The 24,575-nt window shown below is 44.6% G+C and overlaps 1 protein-coding gene across 1 annotated transcript; it reads left to right on the top strand.

Moving 5' to 3' along the window:
- Positions 1 to 1,977: 1,977 nt before the first annotated feature.
- Positions 1,978 to 24,037, top strand: FRRS1L (ferric chelate reductase 1 like). Its single transcript, XM_088019009.1, has 5 exons — positions 1,978 to 2,396; positions 14,368 to 14,452; positions 16,646 to 16,784; positions 20,477 to 20,723; positions 23,865 to 24,037. Exons 1-5 carry the CDS (start codon positions 2,159 to 2,161, stop codon positions 24,035 to 24,037), a joined length of 882 nt encoding a protein of 293 aa, XP_087875135.1. The 5' UTR covers positions 1,978 to 2,158.
- The last annotated feature ends 538 nt before the right edge of the window (positions 24,038 to 24,575 follow it).

Genomic DNA, 24,575 nt, shown 5'->3' with positions numbered 1-24,575 from the left:
TTTCCACTGGCCTTCTATCTGGCACCATCACTCTTAATTGTTGTAATTAAAATGAAGGGAATAAAAAAAGAAAGTGAAAGATAACAGCTTAGATTCTAAAACCAGAGACTCCGTATTGAAATCAGAAGCCTAATGCTTGCTTTATTGATTGATTGATTTTTGCTAAATGTTGGTCCATTTATAACTTACCATATCTTTCCTGGTGAACAGGAACAAAAAGAAAAGAAAGGAACGGCAATTTTTAAGAATAGTTTTTCTTTTTTTCTTTTTAAAGAATTACATATTAGATTTTTTTTAAAGATTTTATTTTTTTATTTGAGAGGGAGAGAAAGAGACAGAGAGCACGAGAGGGAAGAGGATCAGAGGGAGAAGCAGACTCCCTGCTGAGCAGGGAGCCCGATGTGGGACTCGATCCCGGGACTCCAGGATCATGGCCTGAGCCGAAGGCAGTCGCTTAACCAACTGAGCCACCGAGGCGCCCTACATGTTAGATTTTTTGATTGGCTTTTTTATATTTTAAAATGTTACGCATTGCAAAGCTGTTTTTTGGGGGAAGAAATCTCTGTTTTGATTTTCTTCAGCAATTACAGTTCATCTTTTTTCAAACAATAAATTGGTCTACTTCTTGTAAGAACTGGTGTATGAGGAAACCTAGTGAGGCCCAAGCTTTTCATGAATTACATCTGATTCACCTGCCAGGCTAAACATGTTTAAACTTCAGCGGGACAATTCACCATCGGTGTCACCTGATACACAAAGGCAAACACCTGACCTCTGGGTCACATAGCACTTTTTACTGTTTCAACCCCATCTCCCATCTCCCGGGGTTCAAAAGGGATTGAGATGACTAATGTCTTTTTGAATATTTGTATTTCATAATCTTACGCATATTCGTTGACGCCATCTATGGTGTCAAACCCTATTGAGCCTCACTCTCCGTCATCTTACCGAACCTTCCTTGCCTTCACAGAGGTTACTCAAGTCACTCCACAGAGTCTGGGCCATTTTTGGAACCTCTTTGCTCTTCTGCCTCCGTAATAATTTTCTTTGTTTATGCAATTAAATAAAAAGAAATAGAAAAAGCAGGCTAAAATACTGGCTCTGCAATGTCAGCGTCAAAGGAATTGTCCATGTTTTCTAACAGAAAACAGTTTAGCAGTTATCACTCCAAAATCATCAAAAGAACTCCAGGACCTAGCATCTTCTAAGTGCGTGGTGTGGATAAATGGCTGAGTCAACAAGCCACAGTGAATTGCAAGCAGCAGGAATGTGTTTGAGAAAGTGAATTCGGGGCGGTAATCAGGCATGGTGTGGTCCTGCCAAGGTCTGTGCGGCCTGCTGCAGGGAAACAGGGTAAACCAGCTGCCTAGTTTTGAAGGAGTTTAGGTTATGCAAGGGCACCAGTAGTCTCTGCTGATGACACAGTTCAGAAGTCCGGGAGAAAGGACTGAATCTAGCCCAAGAGCTGGGTTCTAGTTTCCACTCTGGCTCTAAGCATCTCAGTTTACCTCTCTGGAGAGTGGGGATCCTGCTATTTCAACTTACTACTGTGATGACCCCAAGAAATAATGGGTATAGCTTTACATAAAACAAAAAGTGCTGGAACAAAATAATGGGGGAGGCAGCAATTCTGGCAAGGTGTGTCCCAGGTACACCCTCCAGGGAGCACTTCTTAAATTTGGATGTGCACTGAGGTCTCCTGGGGATGTTGGTAAAATGCATATCCTGATTCAGTGAGGCCTGGGATTGGTGATGCCAGCGAGCTTTCTGGGGATGCCATGCTGCAGGTCCGCGGACGACACAGAAGCAAGGGGCCAGAAGGGCCAAATCTGTGTGTGGGGGGAAACTCGTGGAGGGAGGCAGAGGACTGGGAGGCTAGAAAAACGGCCGAAGGAAGGGAAGCCGCTAGGAGACAGTCGGAGCAGAGAGACAAGAACGCTAAGAAGAAGGGTAAGTAGGCGTCGCGCCGGCTGGAGGATGCGCAGAGCGAGGCGCGAGGCGGCGGGGACCGGCGGCTGCGCGGCCGCTCGGGCTGCGGGCGGGGGGCGGGGGCGGGCGCCTGCTGACGGCGGCGGCGGCGGCGGCGCAGTCCCGGCCCGGCGTCCGCGGCGGCCCCGCTGCGGCCCGAGCGGCCTGGCTGCGGGATCTTTGCGCAGCGATGGCACGACCGCCCCGGCAGCGCCCGGGGCCCTGGGTGCCGCTGCTCTTGCTGCTGCTGGCCGGGCCCGGCACCTGCGCCGCCAGCCCCGCAGACGACGGCGCGGGCCCCGGGGGTCGGGGACCCCGGGGCCGCGCGCGGGGGGACGCGGGCGCCGACGAGGCGGTGCCGCGCCACGACTCTTCCTACGGCACGTTCGCCGGGGAGTTCTACGACCTGCGCTACCTGTCCGAGGAGGGTGAGGCTGCGAGAGGGGGACGCGGGGTGGGGGCGGGGGACCGAGGCGGCCGCGGGAGCAGGGCCGGAGGGGCGGTTTGGTAAGGAGGCCAACGGAGGTAGCTCTGGGACCGCGAGACTGGGTTGGGGAGCGCACTGCTCAGACCCCCGCCGGCCCGCAGGAGGCACCCGAAGAGCTGTCGGCGCCTTCCACTGAGGCCAGGAGAAGGAGGTGGTCAGCCGAGCCCTGGGAGGCTGCGGACAGGTGGGGCTGAGCCTAGGCTCCCCAGTTCTTGGCGTCTGGCCTCCACTCTCCCTGTCCGGGGTTGGGGTAGCAGGTGCTAGGGGAGGAGGCCGCCATCTGGCCTGGGGTGTGTGAGATCAGGGAAGCTGGTGGGAAGCAGAAATCACAATTTAAAGTGATGTTCTTACTTTCTCCCTGTCTGTATTGACCTAAATTTACAGTGACTAGTGCCCTAACCTTTCAGCGTTCTGTTCTTGCTGATTGCCTGCCATCAGAGCTGGGGCATATTTCCGTGCCCGCTTCCATCCCAGTTCTTTTCTATTATCACACGTGTTAAGAGTTCCCTACCGTGAGCCACCATTGTTGGGGACTGCTGGGCCCAGAGACTAGGTGTTTTTCAGCTACAGACCTCCCTGTGGAGTTGCTTTAGTGAGCACAAAAGCCAAGCTGATTCTGTTGTAGAAGGAATGGAAACTGGCTGCTTCTGCAGTTTGGAAAGTAGTGATTTTTCCTATTCTTATGCTAAGAGGAATATGCAAGAATTAAATTGGGGTTGAAATGTCCCTGCAACTGATATGATGCTGGGTATATTTGTTATGAAGGATTCGGTTTAGCTGTATACAACAAGCACACATTAATAGCTTAAATAAGATAGAAGTTTCTCTGTCATGTAAAGAAATCTAAAAGTAGGGAGTCTGGGCTGGTATTGGAGGCTCCATGCTCATCAGAGACCCTGGATCCTGGTCTTCTGCTTCTTCACAATTCTTAGCATGTAACTTCGTGGTCCAAAATGGCTGCTTGATCTCCAGCCACTACATTCACTATCCAGACAGTGGGAAAGAGAAAGTGGGAAGGTCACTAACTACTTTATAAGGAGATTACTCAGAAGTCCCATGTAACAATTATACTTCCTTGGCCACAGTGTGGCCACATGTAAATGCAAAGGAGGCTGGGAAAGTTAGCCTTTTAGCTGAGAGGCAAATGCCCAGTTAAAAAATTGCAATTATTGTATTGGAATGGAAAGGATGGATTGGGGGAAATATATTAGTTGGGTAGAGGTTCAAGCGCTGAAACAGAGACTCCTACATATAGTGGCTTAAATAAGGTACTTTATTTTTTTTTCTCACATGAACCTGACTGGTCTGGGCAGTTGGGACAGCTCTGTTCCACAAGGTCAGTCCATCTTGTTCCACCATCCAGTAAAGCTTTGTCCTCATCGGTGTGGTAGAAGATGGGTTGCTTGCATGTCCTTGTTCAAGCTTGAGGAAAAGGAAGAGGAAATTCAGGACAAGCCATTACCTTTTAGCCTGGTCGCACAGGTCACTGCTGTTCACATTCCTTTGGCAAGAACGTGACATGTCCTAGCTGCAAGAGAGGCTAGGAAATGTAGTCTTCTAGTTGAGCAGCCATGTGGCCAGGGAGGAGGAGGGACGGGGGAGGGGACGGGGACAGACAAGCCGAAGCAGTATCTATCACCCTGGAAACGAACAAACATTTCAAAGCCCATCTGTTTCTGAAAGGATCTAATACATATTTATTCTGTTCGTCGTCAGCCCGGCGCGCTGCCAGGTGACTCACGCGTGGCACCCGAGAGCTCATATTCTCATTGGGCACATGTCCCTCACAGACGGAGGAGAACAAGGTCAGATGCTGTATGTCCGTTTGTATATACAGAGAGGAAGAAGTTAGTTGTAGAGTCCAGACGGTTTTATGAACATGGACGTCAGGGGGCTGAAGCCATCAGGGAGGCTTTATAGAGTTGAGCTAGGGAGTATGAAAGACTTTGATGAGCCAGAAGAGGGAGGGCATTGAGGTGAGGTGACCCCACAGGGCAACAGGACATGCAATGTGTGTACAAATCCCTGGTTTGTCTGCTTGCCCCTCTCACCTGGTCTGCACATGCAGCCGGAGGCTCCATCTCTAACCACCAGAAATCCATGATGGTTCCAACCTGCTCACTGAATGAAACTTCAACTCCTTTGTCTGGAATTTTCTCTTTGGCCCAGCTTCCTTTTACAGTCATCTCTTACTCCTCCCCTTTGCTTACCCGGGGCTTTCACTGTCCTTTCTTCTTTTCTCTCCAGCACTTTCTCTATCTTCAAATGCAGACCCTACACCTGGCTGGTGGGTGCTAGTGGGGATGTTTGTGGGCTGAGCCTCTCCGGGGCAGCACCTTTACTAGATTACCCTGGGCCTGGGTTTTAGCCCTATGGATCCTGAATAGAGATTTTCTCAAGATCCTTAGAAATAATCAGTGATATTGCCTTAAAGCGTACCGCCAGAGTGGGAGAAGCAGACCCAGGAAACGTCCCAGGTGGATGTTCTAACCCAGAAAGTAAAGGGAAAGAGGGTGTCAGGATGCCGTGTCCCAAGCCATGGTGAGTCCCAGTAGCGTGAAGGCTTGAAATAGTTGATGGATTTGGGAAATGAGAGGTGAATTTTCCTGGGATAAATTCAGTGGAGAAAGGAGGGACCCTGATTGATTTTGAAGGAAGTGGCAAATGAAGAGGTAGAAATAGTGCCTTTAAACTACTCTTTCTTTTATTTTTTTATTTTTTTTAAGATTTTATTCTTATTTATTTGACAGAGAGAGTGAGCACAAGCAGGAGGAGTGGCAGGCAGAGAGAGAAGCAGGCTCCCTGCTGAGCAGGGAGCCCAAGGCAGGGCTCAATCCCAGGACGCTGGGATCATGACCTGAACTGAAGGCCGATGCTGAACCAATGGAGCCACCCAGGCGCCCCACTTCTTCTTCTTCTTTTTTTAAGATTTTATTTATTTGAGACAGCATGAGAGCATGAGGGGTGGGGAGGTGCAGAGGGAGAAGCATACTCTATGCTGAGCAGGGAGCCTGACGTGGGGCTCGATCCCAGAACCCTGAGATCATGACCTGAGCTGAAGGCAGATGCTTAACTGACTGAGCCACCCAGGCAGCCTAAAAACTACTCTTTCTTTCTATCAGTACAAATGGGGCTGTCTTTTCTAGTGATTGGACTACGTGTTTCCTCTCTGCAGGGGACCCCCTTCTCAGGTTCAAAGTAGCCAATAGCTGAGTTTTCAATGAAAAGATGGCCTGATGGTATGTAAATCCAAAGAAGGAAATTAAACTAATGGAGATGGAGAATTCACTGAAACTTCCAGAGAGCCCACTGACTATTACCCACCCTGTCTAGAAACCATTTCTCCAGTGTCTTGATAGCCCAAGACTCCCAAAGCCAGTGCTGAAAACTGGCTAATTTGGTATCTTTAATTGCCCCCTAAACATGTTCATTTTTAAAAATTTATGTTTTGGTTTAACTATGCTAGGGTTTTGTTTTGTTTTGTTTTTTGGAGAGAGAGTGCAGGGGCAGGGGGGTAGGCAGAGGGAGAGAGAGAGAATCTTAAGCAGGTTCCATGCCCAGCAAGGAGCTCATTGCAGGGCTCCATCTCATGACCCTGAGATCATGACCTGAGTTAAAATCAAGAGTTGGACACTTAACTGACTGACCCACCCAGGCGCCCCTAAACTATGCTAGATTTCAGAATTCTTAAAGGTTTCCCCTGTCTTAGCCTATACGACTCATCTTTATAGTCCTAACACTACTGTTACCTCTTTCAGGGAGCCTTCCCTGATTTTCTCCTTTTCCCCATCCCCTGCCATTAAGGGAGGATATTCTCTTGCAGCATACAATCTAACCCTGCCATTGACCCTTTTTGCTCTCTATGATCAAGAGTTTGGATAGGGTCCTGGTGCTCGAATCTTACCATTCATACCTCTTCCTCTTGAGGTTCTTAACACAGAATCTATATATTCAGAACAACAGAATGTAAAACAGATTTCTTCATGATTACGGGCAAATACTCTATTCTGAGGTTTCTTTGAAAAAACTGAATTGGGTGTTTTTGGCTTAGTGTTACGTCCCAAGTAAAGCCTCCTGCTCTCTTTTCCCTGCCGTGAAGATCTGCATGCCCTGAAGCCTTACTAGCCAGCCATATGGAAGGTGGTAACTGACTTGTCCCTAGAAACATACTCTGCCTTGGAAGGAAAAGAGGGAACATATTCATAGTTGCTTATCTTTAAGGCACAGTGATCTGACCACTCGTAAAATGTGGCCCATTTCTAATCAAGTTCCAACCACGTTTTTTCCTACTCGGGAAAGAGCTAGTAAGACTATCGGAGACAAGGACAGAGCTTGGGGAAAAGGGCACAGATTCCTTCATCTGCCTGTGTTTTTCCTACAAGTACATGTATTGTATGTGGATACCTAACTCATCACCTTGCCAGTCTGCAAGTCCTTTAAAGGTAAATAGCCTACATCTGATTTATCTCTGTATCCTCCATGAATGTAGTCTGATAATAACACTAACTGCGGCTAACTTTCAGTAAGTGCTTACTGTGCACCAGGTACTGTTCTCAGTTCCTTACCCATATTAACTTTCATTCTTACGGCAAACCTCTGACTTAGGTGCTGCTATTAGCCCCACTTTGAGTTCAGAAAACTGACCCACAGAAAAATTTAAATAGCTAAAACCACACAGCTAGAAAGCAGCAGGGAACTACATAGATTTGTTAATTAACTTTATGGATGGGATGGTGCAAGTTGTCCAGCTCTTTGGAATAGAGGGTCCCTGTTGATCTGCTGTACTTGGAAGTACAGTGGGACAGGCTCAATGAGGTGTTTTGGTGGGCAGACTTGAGGAAAGGGATTTGGAACCAATGGGGTAGGCAGTTAGTGGGGAACTGCGGGTTCCCTCCTGGTGGAGTGCCGTGGAGAAAGCTTTGCACGATGGCCATTCACATGTGTGTGGATCTTTCCATATTTTCCATTTTCTAAAGCCCCTCGACTTCGTACTTCATTCTCTGACTCTGATAAGCAGAAACAACGATTCAGGCCGTTCGGAAAGTGAAAGAGGCTGGTGTAGTAGTTCTCAGATTTGAACAGACTGTTGCTGGTTAAAACTTCAAGGAATCAAGTACTAAATTAATACCTGAGGGCTGTGAGCCAAGCAGTCAATTAGAAGCAATAAATAGCTCACCAGAAGCCATTAACCACCCCGTGGAGGATGGCAAAACAGGCTCAAGGGATTGCAGAAGAGGAACAGAGAGTGTCTGGGAATTAGACAAGAAAGGAAACCACAGATACTCACCAACTGATGGATATTTGGGTTATTTCCCATTTTGGGCTATTATGAATAATGCTGCCATGAACACCTGTGTACAAGTCTTTGTGCAAATATGTTTTTTAGCTCCCTTGATGTGAGTATTTACATAGAAAATCGGAAAGAATCAACAGATCCATCATCAAGAGAATGCAATAAGGTCGCCATAGGCAAGATCAGCATTTGTAAACCAAAATCTCTCTTTGTTTTTAGCAGCAATAAGCTAGAAAATGTCCAAACAAGGTATTATCTAAAATAGCAACAAAAATCTGTATATATTCCAAATTTTGCCTAACAAAAATGCCCTGGTCCTGTGTGGAGAAAAAATTTTAACTGTTAAGTGTCATATAAAAAAAGGAATAAATGGGAAATATACAATGATCTTGGAAAGAGTAACTTGGTATAAAGATGTGAGCTCTGCCCCCATTCATCTATTCATTTACCGCAGTTCCATACAAGAGCCCAACAGCATTTGGGGACAGAATTTGACAAATTAGTATCTATCCTTTGCATGGAAGAATCAAATTCTGTGAATTACTGAGATATGTTACAAAGCCTAGTAATTCTTATAGTGTGGCCTTGGCTCAGGAACAGTCAAATAAACCAGAGAACAGAGCAGAAAAATCCAGAAATAGACCTGTGTTCCTCTAAGAACCAGTAAATTATCGAGGTGTCTTCATAAATCACTAGGGAAAAGATGAGTTATTTAAGTAAATGGCATTGAGAAAAATTGAGTCAATGTAGGGAGAAAAATAAAACTGTTTTCTTCACATCGTATAAAAAAAATAAATTCCAAATGTGTCAGGTCCAAACGTGAAAGGCCGTACTACAAAGTTAATAAATAAACGTGTAGGGAAAGATCTTCATGTCATTAGAATGGAGATTAATCTCTGAGACAAGGCTCTAAAAGCACAAACCGAAAGAAGAAAAATTATTTCCCTAACTACATCACATTTAAAGATTTTGGTCCAAGGAAGGATATTATGGAAAAAAGTAAGATTGGTGGCAGACTAGAAGGGGGAAAAAATGCAGCATCTTAAACCTACAGTGAGTTAGTATCAAGAATACACATAAATTCCCATGAGAAAGACCGAAAACCAAGTCTAAAAAAAGGCGCCAAGATTATGTATATAAACATCATAGAAAAGGAAACCCAAGTGGCTAATACAGATACAAAGAGATGTTTAACCCCACCAGTACTTGGCGAAATACAAATTAAAATACTGAGAATGTCGGATGATATCAAGTACAGGCAAGAGTGGGGGTGGGGAATAGGAACCTCATGCACTGTGGATGCAATTGTAAACTGGTGCTGTTAGTCTGAATACTAATCTCACTGAGCTTTGTGGAATAAAGATACGACCCAGCTATTGCTCTCTGGGGTTTACTGAAACAAAACAAAAACCTCTTGGATATGTCTGCAAGAAACATATGTAAGGCACTTCATCTCCTCATTATTTGATGAAGCAAACATTGAAGGCTCTTTAAACATTAAGGCAATTGGGAGGTTACTTCAAAAAATGTGGTTATATGCACATCACAGAATGCTATTCAGTCAGAAGTAATAGCAGGTCTCATGTTTACAGATAGGGATAAATTTCCAAAGGAAAATAAATAGAACGAGATGTACCACACGGGGTCGTTTAGGCAGATTAAAAGCACATACAAGCCGTCTAGTTTTCTTTTTTTTTTCCAAAGATTTTATTTATTTATTAGAATGAGAGAGAGAGAGAGAGAGAGAGCACATGAGAGGGGGGATGGTCAGAGGGAGAAGCAGACTCCCCGCCAAGCAGGGAGCCCGATGCGGGACTCGATCCCGGGACTCCAGGATCATGACCTGAGCCGAAGGCAGTCGCTTAACCAACTGAGCCACCCAGGCGCCCCAAGCCGTCTAGTTTTCAAGAGCACACACACAGATAGAAATAAACGTAAGGGTGGCGGTTGGTAAGTCGGGGTGGGGCCTTTGCTAGTCTGCTCTGCTCAGATGCTTCCAGACCTTGTGCATGGCCAGGGGATGGCCAGGGCAGTGCAGCTGTGGGCAGCATGGCAGGGTGGCCCTGTTGGCTTAGTGAAAAATTGGGCCTGGACCCTCCATGGTAGATCCAGGTTCTGCTAAAGGCACTTTGGTCATTATTTTATAAGGGAATCGTGCAAGACTTTCAGGATGGTGTTGTTGGGAACATGGAAGGATTTTTGCGGTAAGGCAGACCTCACCCTGGGCAGGCGGAGTTCCATGCCCTTTGAGGAGCTAGCACAGAGGTGACACTTACCCCCACCCCCCCTTCAGTGTATCACAGTAAAATATTGCTTTTCTAAGATGTGTATGTGTCCGAGTGCTCATTTTGTTAAAACCTGCAGCCTTTGCAGAAGGATACTCAGGACATACTCTAGACCAGGAGGAAAGTGGGTTTAGGATCGGATTAGGGAAAAATAGAAGATGGGCTTTACATAGACTGATACGAGTGTCCCAGAAACCAGGAAATGTCATCAGTTTAATTTGGTGCACCTACATACTTAAAAATTAAAATTCTGCCATCAAGATAATGTGCCAGTGCAACTGTACAGAGCGCGTCAGACATCCCGTTGAACGACTGGTTACCAAGAGAAAGGCTGCTATCCACCACTTGATACCATCCTGCAGATCCACCGTGTCAGTATTTAAGGATTAATCCATTCAGTCTGTTTACATCAAGATCCGATCAGAAAGAAAGAAACCAGTTCTAAGTTTTTTTTTTTTTTTTAAACAGGATGACCAGCCCAGAGAGCTATCTAAGTAGATGTTGGGAGACAGGAGAAACAAAAAGCACAGAGACAGTAATGGAGGGAAGCAGCTACTGCCCCTGGGACTGGGGTGCTTGGGAGGGGTTAGGACACAGCAGGGCTTGAGGCTGTGAGAATCTAGAAGCTCAGCCAAGAGACCCCCCACAAAACTGCAGCCCATCCTCTGAGAATGGGGCTTTCTGCCCAGCTGCTGCTGGTTCCTTTGAGGGTATGACAAGGCTGGTTAGGGGAATTTAGATAAAAAGCTGGAACCAGTTTGCCACTGGAAGGATGAAGCAGGATCACCGAGGAATTGTGTAGGGGACAGCAATCCAATAGGAAGGAATGGTCTTTCCTTCCTCCTGCCTCGTAGCCTCCCTCCAATGTTTCCTTTCAGCAGAGCCCAGCCAACTGGCAAAGGAGAAATGTGGTTTGCAGAGTGCTCAGCCCTATAGAGGGCTGGGGTTGTAGCTCAGAGACAGGAGCTTAAATACTGGCACGCGGGCCAAACTAAATTTATGCCAAATAGGTCATTTAAATTCAGGGAAAGGTTGTAATGTTGCTGTGCTTAATATTATTCTGCCAAACCCAACTAGTATAGTGAAATTAATTTGTGGTGCTAATAACCCAGAGTTAGCTCAGACCCCACAAGCTAAAGGGGGTGGTCTATAACAAGACTGCTCTCACTTTAGATCAACTGGCTACAAATCCTGGGGCTATCTACAGCCCACCTCAGATTTTGTAATTCATTTGAATGTTTCACAGAGTTCAGGAAAGCACTGCGCTCACTGTAAAGGATACAATTCAGGAACAGCTGGTGATGACACACATAGAGTGAAGTCTGGAGGTCTCCCAAATGCAGAGTTTCTATGCCCTCTCCTCATGGAATCAGGCCTTGTCACCCTCGCCAGTATTAGTTTGTTCACCAACCAGGAAGCAGCACTGAGCTTGTGTCCAGAGTTTCTACTGGGGTCTCATTACATAAGTATTATTGATTTAATCACTGGCTACATCATTAAATGTAGTCCCCAGCCTCCCAAGCCTCCCAACCCTCCCTGGAGGTGGGCCTGACAGCCCCAAACCTCTAGTCACATGGTTGGTTTTTCTGGAGACTAGCCCCCATCCTGAGTCAACTCATCTCTTAGCATAAACTCAGGTGTGATCCCAAGGGGCTCATGAATAACAAAGCAGCCCTGCTCGGAAGTTCCAAGGATTCGGAGCCTCTCTCCCAGGGACCAGGGACAAAAACCAGTCAAATTCTTTATTATACAACATCTTACAAAACAAGAGAATAAGATATGCCCAAATGCATTTGGCAAAACAAGTTCTCATTCCAAGTTTTAGAAGCATAAAAGAGAAGAGGAAATTACTGCTAAAAAAGCCTTGAAAAGCCATTTGCCAATGCTAATAAGGTAGTTTGGTACATTAATAAATGAGTTTCATTCCAAAGCTTGCTCGTAATTAGAGCTTAGAAACCATTCTTCTATAGATGATCTTACCCAACGGTTATCAGTTCTCAGTCCAGTTTACAAAATTTAATAGTAATCCCACAGTAATGATAACTGGCATTTATTGAGATGGAAATCTGCTATATGCCAAAGTATTATTCTAGATGCTAGGAAGTGGTAAGGATAACAGAAGAAGATGGGGAAATCGAGACGCAACACTATGAGAGACTGTCTTTTTCAGTTACCCATAGAATTTTTTCTTTTTTTTTTTTTAAGATTTTATTTATTTATTTGACAGAGAGAGAGACAGGGAGAGAGGAAACGCAAGCAGGGAGAGTGGGGGAGGGAGAAGCAGGCTTCCCGCCGAGCAGGAAGCCCGATGCGGGGCTCGATCCCAGGACCCTGGGATCATGACCTGAGCCGAAGGCAGGCGCCCCATCTATAGAATTTTTTCAAAAAAATATTTGAGAGAGAGAGACTGTGTGAGCAGGAGGGGCAGAGGGAGAGAAAGAATCTCAAGCAAGCTCCCCGCTAAGCACGGAGCCCAAGGCGGGGACACAGATCATGACCTGAGTTGAAACCAAGAGTCACGCTCAACTGTCTGAGCACCCAGGTGCCCCGGTTACCTATAGAATTTTTAAAACATAAGTAGTCATTGCATTCCTGGATAAATGTCCTGAGAAAAAAATAGCCTCAGCATTTTAGTAAGAATAAGAACATATATGAAGATGCTTAACATAGTTTGTACCATTAAGCAGTTGCTCAGTACATGTTAAGAGAAAAAAAACTCATCCAAGGCCAGACTCAGTCTAGAGTACCAAAGTAGACTGAGGACTCAGCATAAAATAAGCATAAAAGTAGAAAAAGTAATACACTTGGCCCAATTACTTAAAGATGGTAAAAAGCAGCTAGGGCTGTATTTTAGCAGGTGATCAAGATCTAGGGTAGTAGAAATGAACTGTCCAAAGTATACAGATGTGTGCCAGGAAAGTGTAGCCTTGTGGCTTTTTTTAAAGTATAATCTGATATGACGTGAGAAACAAAGGCAAAAGAAAAATTAAATTTCCTTACTACTTATAGCCCATTGACAAGTCCTTGAAATAGGCAGAGTGACATTCCTCTAGGAACTCAGCTGCCTCGATGTTAGTACTTTGCTAAGGGCCTGAGCCCCAGGATCCTGTATGTCTACTTTGACATTTACAAGTTCCTTTGGAAACTTCCTTTATCTCTACCCACCAAGATACATGTTGGCAATCATCACCCAAGCATATGACCCACTGATAATACGTCTGAAGGGTCTCATGACTGAGTTTTTACTAAACGGTAATAAATGACCTTTTCCTAACAATAGCTGGCCCCCTCAAGGTCCTGGAAACCTTGTTTCCAAAATACCTGGGAGGCTTGTGCTTTCCCTAACCGCCTCCCAACTTGAAAGGACGTAACGGGCCACTCCTCACGACCCCAGTGCAGCTCCTTCTGCCCATAGGTCCTGTCCCCATGCTTTCATAAAACCACCTTTTTGCACCAAAGACGTCTCAAGAATTCTTTCTTGGCCATTGGCTCCAGACCCCAACATCTTTCCTAACATCATAATGGAACAAAGTAAACAAAGCCTCAAGTTTACATTTATTTACATTGCCTAATATCTGTGGGTGATTTTATTTATTCATTTGACAGTCATGTAGTCAGCGTCCGGTGCCAAGCACAACGCTGGACAGAGAACCCAAGATGGCCCCCACGTGGTTCCCGTGTGCATGGAGTTAACAGCCGAGGAGAAAAATCTTTGCTGTCACACACTGGAAGCACAGTGCAGGCGTACCCTTCAGTGTGTGGTTGAATGCATTAGGATGTGAAGTGATCTTACAAGAAAGATACTCAGCTAACTAACACAACCGTTAGAAACGATTGTGTTTAAAGAATTTAGTGAGCTAGGGAAATGTCCTGTACAGCTTAATGACAAATGGAAGTTCAGAGAAAGGGGAAAATCCTGTTATTGTGTATAGGTATACATGGAAAATATCAGATATACAAATATTTCATTGTTGATTTTTTTTTCCTCCCAAAGCATGGGTATTGTATGAAAATCGTGATGTTCACACTCTCAGGGATGGTGGTGAGCCCGTGGTTGTGTGAAATTATGCCACCTCTCTGCCTCAGGTTCCCTGCCGGTAAAAGGATGGAAAGGCCACATAATTCTCAGTTCACATGTAAGACTGGCTCAAAGATGTGTGCCCTACACCCTCCCCTCATGAAGAGGGTGATTAGGCTTACACAAAGCCCTTTTCTGAGGCCCGAAACATTTCTAGACAACATGTGGTAGAAAATAGCATATTAGAAAGAAAAATTTCTCCTTGGAAAAAAGCTGTTGCTGGATTTTCTAACCATTGTTTATTCTCACTGTCTAGGTTACCCTTTCCCTACTGCTCCTCCTGTGGATCCATTTGCCAAAATCAAAGTGGATGACTGTGGAAAAACTAAGGGATGCTTTAGGTTGGTAGATCTGCGAGTTGGATAACTTTAAGGCTAAGGCATTGATTTACTTCTCAATGTAGTATTTCAGTCACGTATAGCTCATTCTAATCAGGGGCCTGCACCCCCTCATAGCTTCAGCCTGTTTCCAATGGCTACCCCAGTTTTCAGTCTTAGAGGCCATAAGCTCTCAAATGCTCCTTGGCACTGGAACATCCTTCTCTGGTTTTTCATTTATGACCATACTGCCATTGGCCCATGTGTCTACTCCTGACCAGTTGGCTGTATGAAAAAGAATCAGGTGACATGGGCTGTGTCTTACTGGCTGGGCTGTGAGCGGGACAGACTGTGATTGACGTGTCTAAGACCCAATTCCCTTTCAAATAAAGAGTCATGACTTTGGGGTATCTGGATGATACTAACTAGTCATGAACACTGATGATTGTAGTAAGCTTGTTATCTCAGGTTTAGGAAGTCCCCACGTGATTACTAGTCGTGCTCTATAAGACATGATGGGCTGGAGCTAGCAAACACTAGTAAAGATGGTGAGCCTCCCAGCCAGACAGCTCCGCTTTGTTGGAAAATTCTCCTCCTCTTTGAAACTGTTATTTCCTAAAATAAATTGTCCTTGAGTAAAGTTGTGATGGTTACTGCTCTGAAAGTTCTGAATGTTTTTTTCTTTTGTTCAGTGCTCAAGGCCTAAGGAGAAAAAAAATCGAGTAAAGGGGTTTTGAGTTTTCTGTGGATTACAAGCGTATTTCTAAGGAATTTTGAAAAAAGATTTTATTTATTTGAGAGAGAGAGAGAGAATGAGAGCGCACAAGCAGGGGGCAGGGGCAGAGGGAGAAGCAGGCTCCCCACTGAGCAGAGAGCCCTATGTGGACTTAACCAGGCGCCCCTCTTAGGAATTTTTAAGAATCCACATAATACTATTATTGAGGAAGATGGCCAGCAATGTTAAGTCTGGTGACTGGGGGACATTTTTGAGAAGGGAGAGAATTTCAGTAGCTGCTGGCTTCACGGGACTTGTTTTCTGGCCTATTCGTTCCTCCTTTAGCTTTCCTTACACTCATTCAGCGTTTTTACCCAGTTCTACACTGTCCTGAGCTCACATCTCTTCCCAGCCATTCAGGGTCCCTGCCTGGCATGTTCCTTGCCTCCCTCTTCAGTCAGTGCTTGGCAGCTTTGTGCCCTGTTCCTTCAGATACTTCCACCTGAGCTTCCCTTGTCCCACCCATTGCTACAGTTTTCTGTAAATGGCATAAAACAATGTCCCTCTCACTAGGGCTTCCCGATTCTTAAAGGATCCACAAGCCCCCTGGAAGAAAATTTAAATTTGTGTTTCCATTTCAGTCATGCCCCTTAAAATGATGAATGTATGCATAATCGGATTATCTGGATAACCAGTTTATGCTGCTCGGTACTATGGCGTCCTGATTTGTAATTGTGTGATAGCCTGATAGAGCCAAGGCAGATTTTATAAATAAATGATGCATTCATGCTCAGTGAATACCAGATGAGGTATTCATTTGATGTACGTATGAGGGTTTTGCAACCATTCAAACAGATAAGAGTGGAAGAAAGTGAAATTGTGTTTAGTAGTAAGAAAGTGCTCATCCAAGAGGCCCTGCACAGTATAGTCAGATATACCCTGTGCAGGTAAGCAAAATCTACCTTCAGTAAGATTACACCATCCATCACATGAATGCTGAGAATTTAAATGTTCCTGGGTTTGTAGTTTAATTTATATTTAATTTGTAAGTTTTTGTTAATTTAGTTGTATGAAAATTTCTAAGTAAAGAAGAACTGGTATATATTTAATTCACAAAGACAGTTCATTAACTCTGAGAATTTCTTCCTCTGAAAGGGATTCAGAAATAACTCAGTATAATAACGACTATCTGAGAAGCTCTAATATAATGTTGAGAACACTGGCCAGGAGTGCAGGCCCAGGTTCAAGTCCTCCAGCAGCTACTGACTCACTATGCAAGCAAGCCCCTTCCCATCTCTGGTCCTCAGGCTGTATGTAGATAAAAAGGAGCAGATCTTTCCCAATATCTCTCCCAAGTGAAACTGTGGTTTTCAGATCCCTGGTAGCAAAGATCTCATTTGCTTGGTAATCTTGGTTCACTCTGCCTGATACACTGTTGCCTTCTTAATGTGTTGTGAGTAAGAAGATGAAGCAGCAGTGCTGTGTTTTGATCTACCCTGTAGATACGGCAAGCCAGGCTGTAATGCGGAGACGTGTGACTACTTCCTTAGCTACCGGATGATCGGGGCCGATGTGGAATTTGAGCTGAGTGCTGACACAGATGGCTGGGTAGCAGTTGGATTCTCTTCAGACAAGAAAATGGTAAGATGCAAATCATGATAAAAGATGTTTTTTTTTTTCTTTAGTTTGCTGTGCTACTTTAGATTTTGGAAAATGGGCATGGTTTTTCCAAGCCACCATGCCGCTATTAAATGTGTGAATTTCTAGCAATTGATTTTCTTTTTCAAAGCAAGGGAAACAAATTGATAAAAGCAGTATAACAATTATATTAGTTATGGCTCTCTGATTGCAAGTGAAAAAAAATTCAAGCTAGCTTAAACAGAAAAAGAAGGGCTGGTTATGGGAATATGAGGTATCTCGTGGTACCTGCATTTATTAGTTATTATGACAGTGATGCTGCAAGAAAAGCCTCCAAACCACATGGCTTATTAGCATTTATTTCTTGTTCACGTGTGTGTGAGTTGGCTAGGGTTCAGCTGGGCTTGGCTCCAGCCCATGAGTTGGATTTGGGTTTTCTCTAATCATTCTGGAACCAGCAGCTACCAAGGCATCTGGTTTTCATGGCAGAGACAGAAGGGCAAGAGCCCTCCAAGCCTATTTCAAACCTCTGCTCTCGTCCCATCTGCTAACATTTCATTGCCCAAAGTAAGTCACACAGCCAGGCCTGGAATGAAGGGATAGGGAAGTTCACTCCCTACTACACAGGCCCAAGAGGCCCTGTGAAGGGGCAGATATGTAATAGTACTACTGGGGAATGAAGAATCAAGTCCAACAGCTCAGTCTTGCACAGTACGCGTGGGCAAGAACGCTGCTGGACCTCAGAAAGACCAGAGACGAGGAGCAGGACCAGGCAGGGCATGCAGATCCCAGGCAGCGGTCCGTCGCTTACCTCTGCTTCTCTCTGTGGCTCTGCTGTCTTCTTCCCTCTTCCCTCTGTGATACCATCATTTGCCACCTCACTGTGCCAGGGTGCTTCCCAGACAGCCAGACTTTCTTGGGCCCCTGTACCTTTGCACAGGCTGCTGCTCTGCCTTCTTCTTCTTTTCACCTGAGCTGTCTTGAGGCTCCTGCAGTGAGTGGAGGCCAGCTCAGATAGGCTTACCGTGGTGGGAGTGCTGAGAAGTACTCACTATTTGGGATATGCTTTGAAGGTAGCACTGACAGCATTTGCTAGTGGATTGGAGAGAGGTTGTCGGTGGGTGTTAAGTAGAGACTGGGGGATCAGGCTAAGCAGTCAGAACCCTGGGGGCTTTGTTCTTGGAAAGGGCACCAGAAGGATGAGCTTCTACCAAAGCCAGTCCAGGCAATAAGACAATGGGCCTAACTGGTAAGACTGCATGGATATGAATCTGCATGTCTCGTCTCCTACTTTAGGGTCAGTGAGAGAAACAGGTGTGTGCCATCCCAGAAGCTGGCTTGCAATGCGATTGACCATTTCCTGTCCTAGAATAAATTTGCTCTCAGGGTGCAGCTGTTAAGATTAGGGCGCTCAGCGGCGCCTGGGTGGCTCAGTCGTTAAGCGTCTGCCTTCGGCTCGGGTCATGATCCCAGGGTCCTGGGATCGAGCCCCGCATCGGGCTCCTTGCTCTGCAGGGAGGCCTGCTTCTCCCTCTCCCACTCCCCCTGCTTGTGTTCCCTCTCTCACGCTGTCTCTCTCTGTTAAATAAATAAATAAAATCTTAAAAAAAAAAAAAGATTAGGGCGCTCAGAGGACGGAGGTTGAGTAAGGGCATTCAAATTTTGTTTGACATTTTTTTTAAAGATCTATCTATTTATTTTAGAGAGCATGAGCAGGGGAGGGGTGAGGGAGAGAGAGAATCCTCCAGCAGACTCCCTGCCGAGCACGAAGACTGACGCAGGGCTCGATCCCAGGACCCTGAGATCATGACCTGAGCTAAAACCATGAGTCAGACACTTAACCGACTGTGCCACCTGGGTGCCCCTGTGTTTGACATTTTGCTTTCTGAAGGCCTTTAACGGAAAAGTCTCTTTTCTTCTATTGTTCCAAGGAGAAGCATAGCTGAAAATTTTTTCAAAATTTGATGTAAAGGAAAAGCAAAATGGAACCCCTTTTTAATAGCCTTAAATTTTTTTTTTTGAAACGGTACGTTATTGGTTTTTTTTTAAATAAGACTTCGTTTTTAGAGCAGTTTTAGGTTCACAACAAAATTGAGTACAGGGTTCAGGTAATTTCCATATACTCCCTGCCCGCACACATGCATAACCTACCCCATTATCAGCATCCCCCACAGAGTGGTACATTTGTTACGGTTGATGAACACCTTTAACTTTGGGGACCTGGGTTTGTTGTTTTTTTTTTTTAAGATTTTATTTTTAAGTAACCTCTACATCCAGAGTGGGGCTTGAAACTGCAACCCTGAGATCAAGAGTCTCATGCTCCACTGACTAAGTCAGCCAGGTGCCCCATTTTTTGGACCTGTTTTTACTTAAATGTACAGGGGGCACCTGGTGGCTCGGTTAAGCATCTGCCTTCGGCTCAGGTCATGATCCCAGGGTCCTGGGATCGAGCCCCGTGTCGGGCTCCCTGCTCTGCCGGAGAGTCTGCTTCTCCCTCTCCCTCTGCCGCTCCCCCTTGCTCATGCTCTCTCTCTCTCTCACGCTCTCTCTCTCAAGAAATAAAATCCTGGACGCCTGGGTGGCTCAGTTGGTTAAGCGACTGCCTTCGGCTCAGGTCATGATCCTGGAGTCCCGGGATCGAGTCCCACATCGGGCTCCCTGCTCGGCGGGGAGTCTGCTTCTCCCTTTGACCCTCCCCCCTCTCATGCTCTCTATCTCATTCTCTCTCTCTCAAATAAATAAATAAAATCTTTAAAAAAAAAAAGAAATAAATAAAATCCTAAAAAAAAATTAAATGTAAAATGTACAATCTGCAAGGATAGTGCAATACATATTCTTCACCCAGATTCACTGAACAACTTTCTTTTTATTGTGGTAAAATGTACATGACGTAAAATCTACCATTTTAACCATTTAAAAATGTACACGTCAGCGGTGTTAATCACATTCACAGGCTAACCATCACCACTGTCTACTTCCAGAACTTTTTTTTTTAACAAGTGATGACATTTTGCCACACATGCTTTAGCTCTTTCCCCTGCTGTTGCTGCTGCTATTTTCATCATTTTCTGGAAACTTTGGAGATTCAACCTATTTGTTAAAGTTGGGAAGTTTAACATTAGCATGATACTATGATCAAACATAGTGCCCATTTTCCAGTGTTGCCCATTGTCCCGATACTACCCTTCATAGAAATTCTTATTTTATGACTTAGGATTCTGTCTCGAAACACTATTAGTTGTCATGAATCCTTAGTCTTCTTTATTTTGAATTCATTTCTTCGCCGTGTGTGTGTGTGTGTGTGTGTGTGGTGTGGTCTTTCATGACTGACATTGGCCCTTTTGAAGAATACAAGTATTTTTTAAATACTTTTTATAATAATTTTTTGTAGAATGACTCTCAGTTTGGGTTTGATTGTTTCTTCATGATTAGGTTCGGTTTGCGTTTTCAGAAGGAATACTAAATAGCTGGTGATGTATTCTTTGAACATCATGTCAGGAGGCACTTGATGTCCACTCTTGCGATGCTAATTTCCTCACTTGGTTAAAGCTTTTTTAATAAAAATAATTTTGGAGGGTGGGATTTCAAATTTGCAGAGATAATGAAATGGATATATCTGAGTGAAATTTCTTTCTAGCAGAGACGTTTGTAAAAGACACACCTTTGACTCTTTCCTTCATTGTTTTTCATGGCAGGGTGGTGATGACGTCATGGCCTGTGTCCACGATGACAATGGGAGGGTCCGCATACAGCACTTTTATAATGTAGGCCAGTGGGCAAAGGAGATCCAGAGAAATCCTGCCAGAGATGAAGAAGGAGTCTTTGAGAACAATCGGGTCACCTGCAGATTTAAACGCCCCGTGAACGTTCCCAGAGATGAAACAATTGTCGATCTGCATTTGAGTTGGTATTATCTGTTTGCCTGGGGTCCAGCCATTCAGGGTAAGCTTACATTTTGGCATCTGGATTAAACTCCAGACACTGCTTTGCTTGTGTTCATTATTTATTGGTCAAGAGAGCAATAAGCCCTTTGGATAGTGTAAAAGAAAAAGGAGATGGGATCCTGCCTTTAGGAAGTTGTAATGGACTTATTATACACATGGACATACAAATGGACAAGTAATATGCGTACATAGTTGGCACAGTACGAGGTAGTATATGATGAGCTCTGCGCTTAATGGAACAGATCATGGGTCTGCTATATGTGGAGGTATGTGCTAAATCTCACAACATTCTCATTTACTCCTCACCACATCCTCACCACAGTGGTATAGATACTATCATCCTCGTTTTAGAGAGATTAAGGAACTTGCTCAAGGCTATACAACTAATTAATGGAAGAACTAAAATTCAGTCCTAGGTCTGACTGACTCCAAAGTCAGTGAGTGCTCTTAGCTCTTATGCCCTAAATATAAAAAATATTGAACAGGAAAGGACATCTGGAGACTTCTGTAGAGACTGACACCAAGCATCCCAGTAGTGTTCACTTTATGACTATTCTGGTAGTCACAAATCCATCAAATTATCCTATAATTTAGCCCATTGCTCCTCACATTTAAATGTATACAGGAATTGCCTGGCTATACCATTAAAATGCAGTTTCAGTAGGTCTGGGGTGGGACCTGAGATTCTGCATTTCTAACCAGCTTCCCAGTGGATGCCGGTTCATTGATGACCTCGCTTTGGGTGGCAAGGCTTTTCAGCAGATCCCCCACAAAGACCCAAGGATATCATGAGACCTTTTGGAGGCTGCCACAGTCAAGTTACATGGTGTCTTCAGCAGTCCTCCTGGCTGATCAAGCCTAACGGCCTAAGAACGGAAGTGAGTTCTTCATGGTGCTTGTAGGAGAACTCATTCTGGCTCTGTTATTAACAGTTGTGTCTTTCTTTACTGTGTGCTCATCAACTTTCAGTTGCCTAATGTGATCTAGGTTTGTTTTTTTTATCTTCTTCAAAATGTTTCCATTGATTGGTCTGGAGATTTTATACCTTCTTTGCCGTTTCTTTCTTTCTTTTTTTTTTTTCATTCTGAGAGAGAGAGAGCGTGCGTGAGCGAGCAAGAGCATGAGCAGGGGGGAGGGTCAGAGGGAAAGGGAAAAGCAGGCTCCCCAATGAGCAGGGAGCCCAATGTGGATTTCGATCCAGGGACTCTGAGATCATGACCTGAGCCAAAGGCAGACGCTTAACTGACTGAGCCACCCAGGCGCCCCCTTTTTTTTTTTGGCTTTTTTCTAATTGGGAAAACATTTGGATGCCTCCAGATCTGTGACACCTTTCCCATTTGCTTATTTCCCAGGATCCCAGCAGCGGATCTGCAGTTATGTCTTTGAGTACTTTCAGTACATATATCTCAGCCTGGAGAAATGGACCTATTTAAAATGATGGGGTTTGGAGCCCAAAACTTTAGATTTGAGTGTGGGTTTTTCCCATTGATATCTATACCTGGCCTTCCTCTAAATTCTGAACTCCCATTTCTTTGTGTCTAAAATGGGGATGATGAGAATACCAACTTCAAAGGATCACTGGAAGCATTCAATGAAAACAAGTATTTGAAGTTCCTTTACAAATTGGAAAGTGCTGTACTTGGGAAAGTCATCATCTGACATAAATGGAATAATAGCCTAACAGTCCAGGCCCTCCTCAAGTCTGATCCCTCTTTGCCTGCTTAGCCCTCCAAGACTCTGGGTGTTCTTACTGTCCTCAAACAGAACAGGCATAGTCCTACCCCATATACAGGCTTGTGCACCCTTTATTGATTAAATCCCTCTCTATTGATCAAATCCTATCCGTTCTCTTAAAGTCTCTCAAAGGGGCTACACTTTAAGCTAAGGCTCAAAGGGGATATGGGATTGGGTTTCCGTCAAGGGCAGTGTTGCTGCATGGTTAAGCCTAGGAGCCCATGTACATGACCAATGAGGGAGGTTAGGTTAGATGGGAGAGGGGAGTGCATCTGTTGAAAGAAAAATCTCTGCCGACCTGAGGAGTTAGATTTGCACTAACAGGAGCCAGCACAGAGGCTGGAGCAGGGAATTAACGTGTCCGATTTGGCAGGGCTTCCCTAGCAGACAGGACTTTAAAAAACACTCACTCTGAGCCCTGTTTCCAAGGAGACCTTTGCACTGAACTCACACACCTGTGGTCTCCCTAACCCAGGTTCCATGTGGCTTATTCAGAAGGCCAGGCACGGTGAATAGATTTCAGCTTTTTTTTTTTTTAAGATTTTATTTATTTATTTATTTGAGAGATGGGGGAGGGTCAGAGGGAGAAGCAGACCCTGCGGGGCAGGGAGCCCGATGCGGGACTCGATCCAGGGACTCCAGGATCATGACCTGAGCCGAAGGCAGTCTCCCAACCAACTGAGCCACCCAGGCGCCCCAAATTTCAGCTTTTTAAGCATCCCATGTACACAGCCTTTCCCTCTTTACACATCTAACCAAGTTAAAAAAAAATGGCTCTAGTCCAACATTTGTTTGGTATCTTAATCCTCCTGCTACCTCACTCTGCTTCTCAACCGTACAGACACACACCCAGCACACCCACACACTCTCTGGCCTGATTTGGCCAGCCACCACTTCATAGACCACAGACGGTGACAGAGACCTCCATCTAGAAGCAAGTATGGCGTGGTCAGGAGTGGCTGATGACCCATATATAAAAGATATATCTGAGGGGAAAAAAGAGTAGCTCTTACTGTTTGAAATCAACATACAGTTCTCCTTATGGTATTAGTAAGAGAGAACTCATTAGAGACCTTGAAAGTAGGCATTCATACAATACTAGAAAGCAACAGAGTGGGGTGAAATGGAAAGATCAATAGTATTGTTCTGGTAGTGGGTGTGTGGATTCATGAGAACCCGTCTTCTGGGGTAAATTTAGGTAATTTCTATGTTCTTTCTATTTCTATGTATGTACCATTACAGAGAATTCTGATGATAGCTCTAATATCTGATTCCAGATCTTTATAATTCCTGCTTATGTAGTCAATGCTAAAGACTTGTCTAATCTTTCTGTTGTTTGCATATATCATTTTAAATCTTTTTTTTTTTTTTTACTGCCCCCTTCCTTTTTCTTTCTTTCTTAAAGGCTCTATCACCCGACACGACATAGACTCACCACCGACTTCAGAGCGTGTTGTCAGTATTTACAAGTATGAAGACATTTTTATGCCATCAGCTGCCTATCAGACCTTCTCCTCCCCATTTTGTTTGCTTCTCATTGTTGCCCTGACCTTCTACTTATTGATGGGAACCCCTTAAACACAGCTGCAAAGCCAACATATTAAATGGATCAGAAAGTCTTTAGTATAAATATATTTTTTAAGAATATGCAGTATAATTTTAGCTTTTCTTATTTAAAAAAAGACTCCTATGATTTCAGTTTTTGGAAGAAAGAGCAAGCTGCTTTTCTAATCAAAGAGGATTGTTTAATATTGATCCCATACTTTTGGAAAGTACTTAAAAATTTTTCTAAGCACTTTCAAATGTGTTTTCTTATTTGAGCTTCAAAACATCTCTGAGTTGGCTTGATGAAAATGATCAGTGCCACCTTACTGAATGGGATTTGAGGTCGAGGAAAGCTGCCTTTTTTGGTGACCCACATACCATGTGGCCTTGGCTACTTGGTCAGATAACACATAACAAGGTAGAGAAAGAGCTAGGCATACAGCTTCTAAACAACCTTTATTCTTCCAGCTACAGCTCAGGAGAGTTACTTGGAGCATTACTAAAGAGAACTTTACTGGATGGCCCTAGTTCACAATCAACCTTTTAGGCAGAAGAAGTTTCAAATTTCCAT

The sequence above is a fragment of the Eumetopias jubatus genome, unplaced genomic scaffold (genome assembly GCF_037043125.1).
Source record: "Eumetopias jubatus isolate StellerSeaLion01/CBP00866 unplaced genomic scaffold, mEumJub1_p1.0 scaffold_15, whole genome shotgun sequence".
Classification (NCBI taxonomy): Eukaryota; Metazoa; Chordata; class Mammalia; order Carnivora; family Otariidae; genus Eumetopias; species Eumetopias jubatus.
The sequence above is the reverse complement of the archived record's forward strand: the minus strand, read 5'-3'. Positions and strand labels throughout refer to the sequence as shown.

Excerpts from the sequence above, each read along its gene's own strand:
- FRRS1L (XM_088019009.1), top strand. The coding sequence starts at position 2,159 with ATGGCACGACCGCCCCGGCAGCGCCCGGGGCCCTGGGTGCCGCTGCTC. Across the intron at positions 14,453-16,645 it reads AAAACTAAGGGATGCTTTAG|ATACGGCAAGCCAGGCTGTA; the intron begins GTTGGTAGATCT and ends TCTACCCTGTAG. Across the intron at positions 20,724-23,864 it reads CTGGGGTCCAGCCATTCAGG|GCTCTATCACCCGACACGAC; the intron begins GTAAGCTTACAT and ends TCTTTCTTAAAG.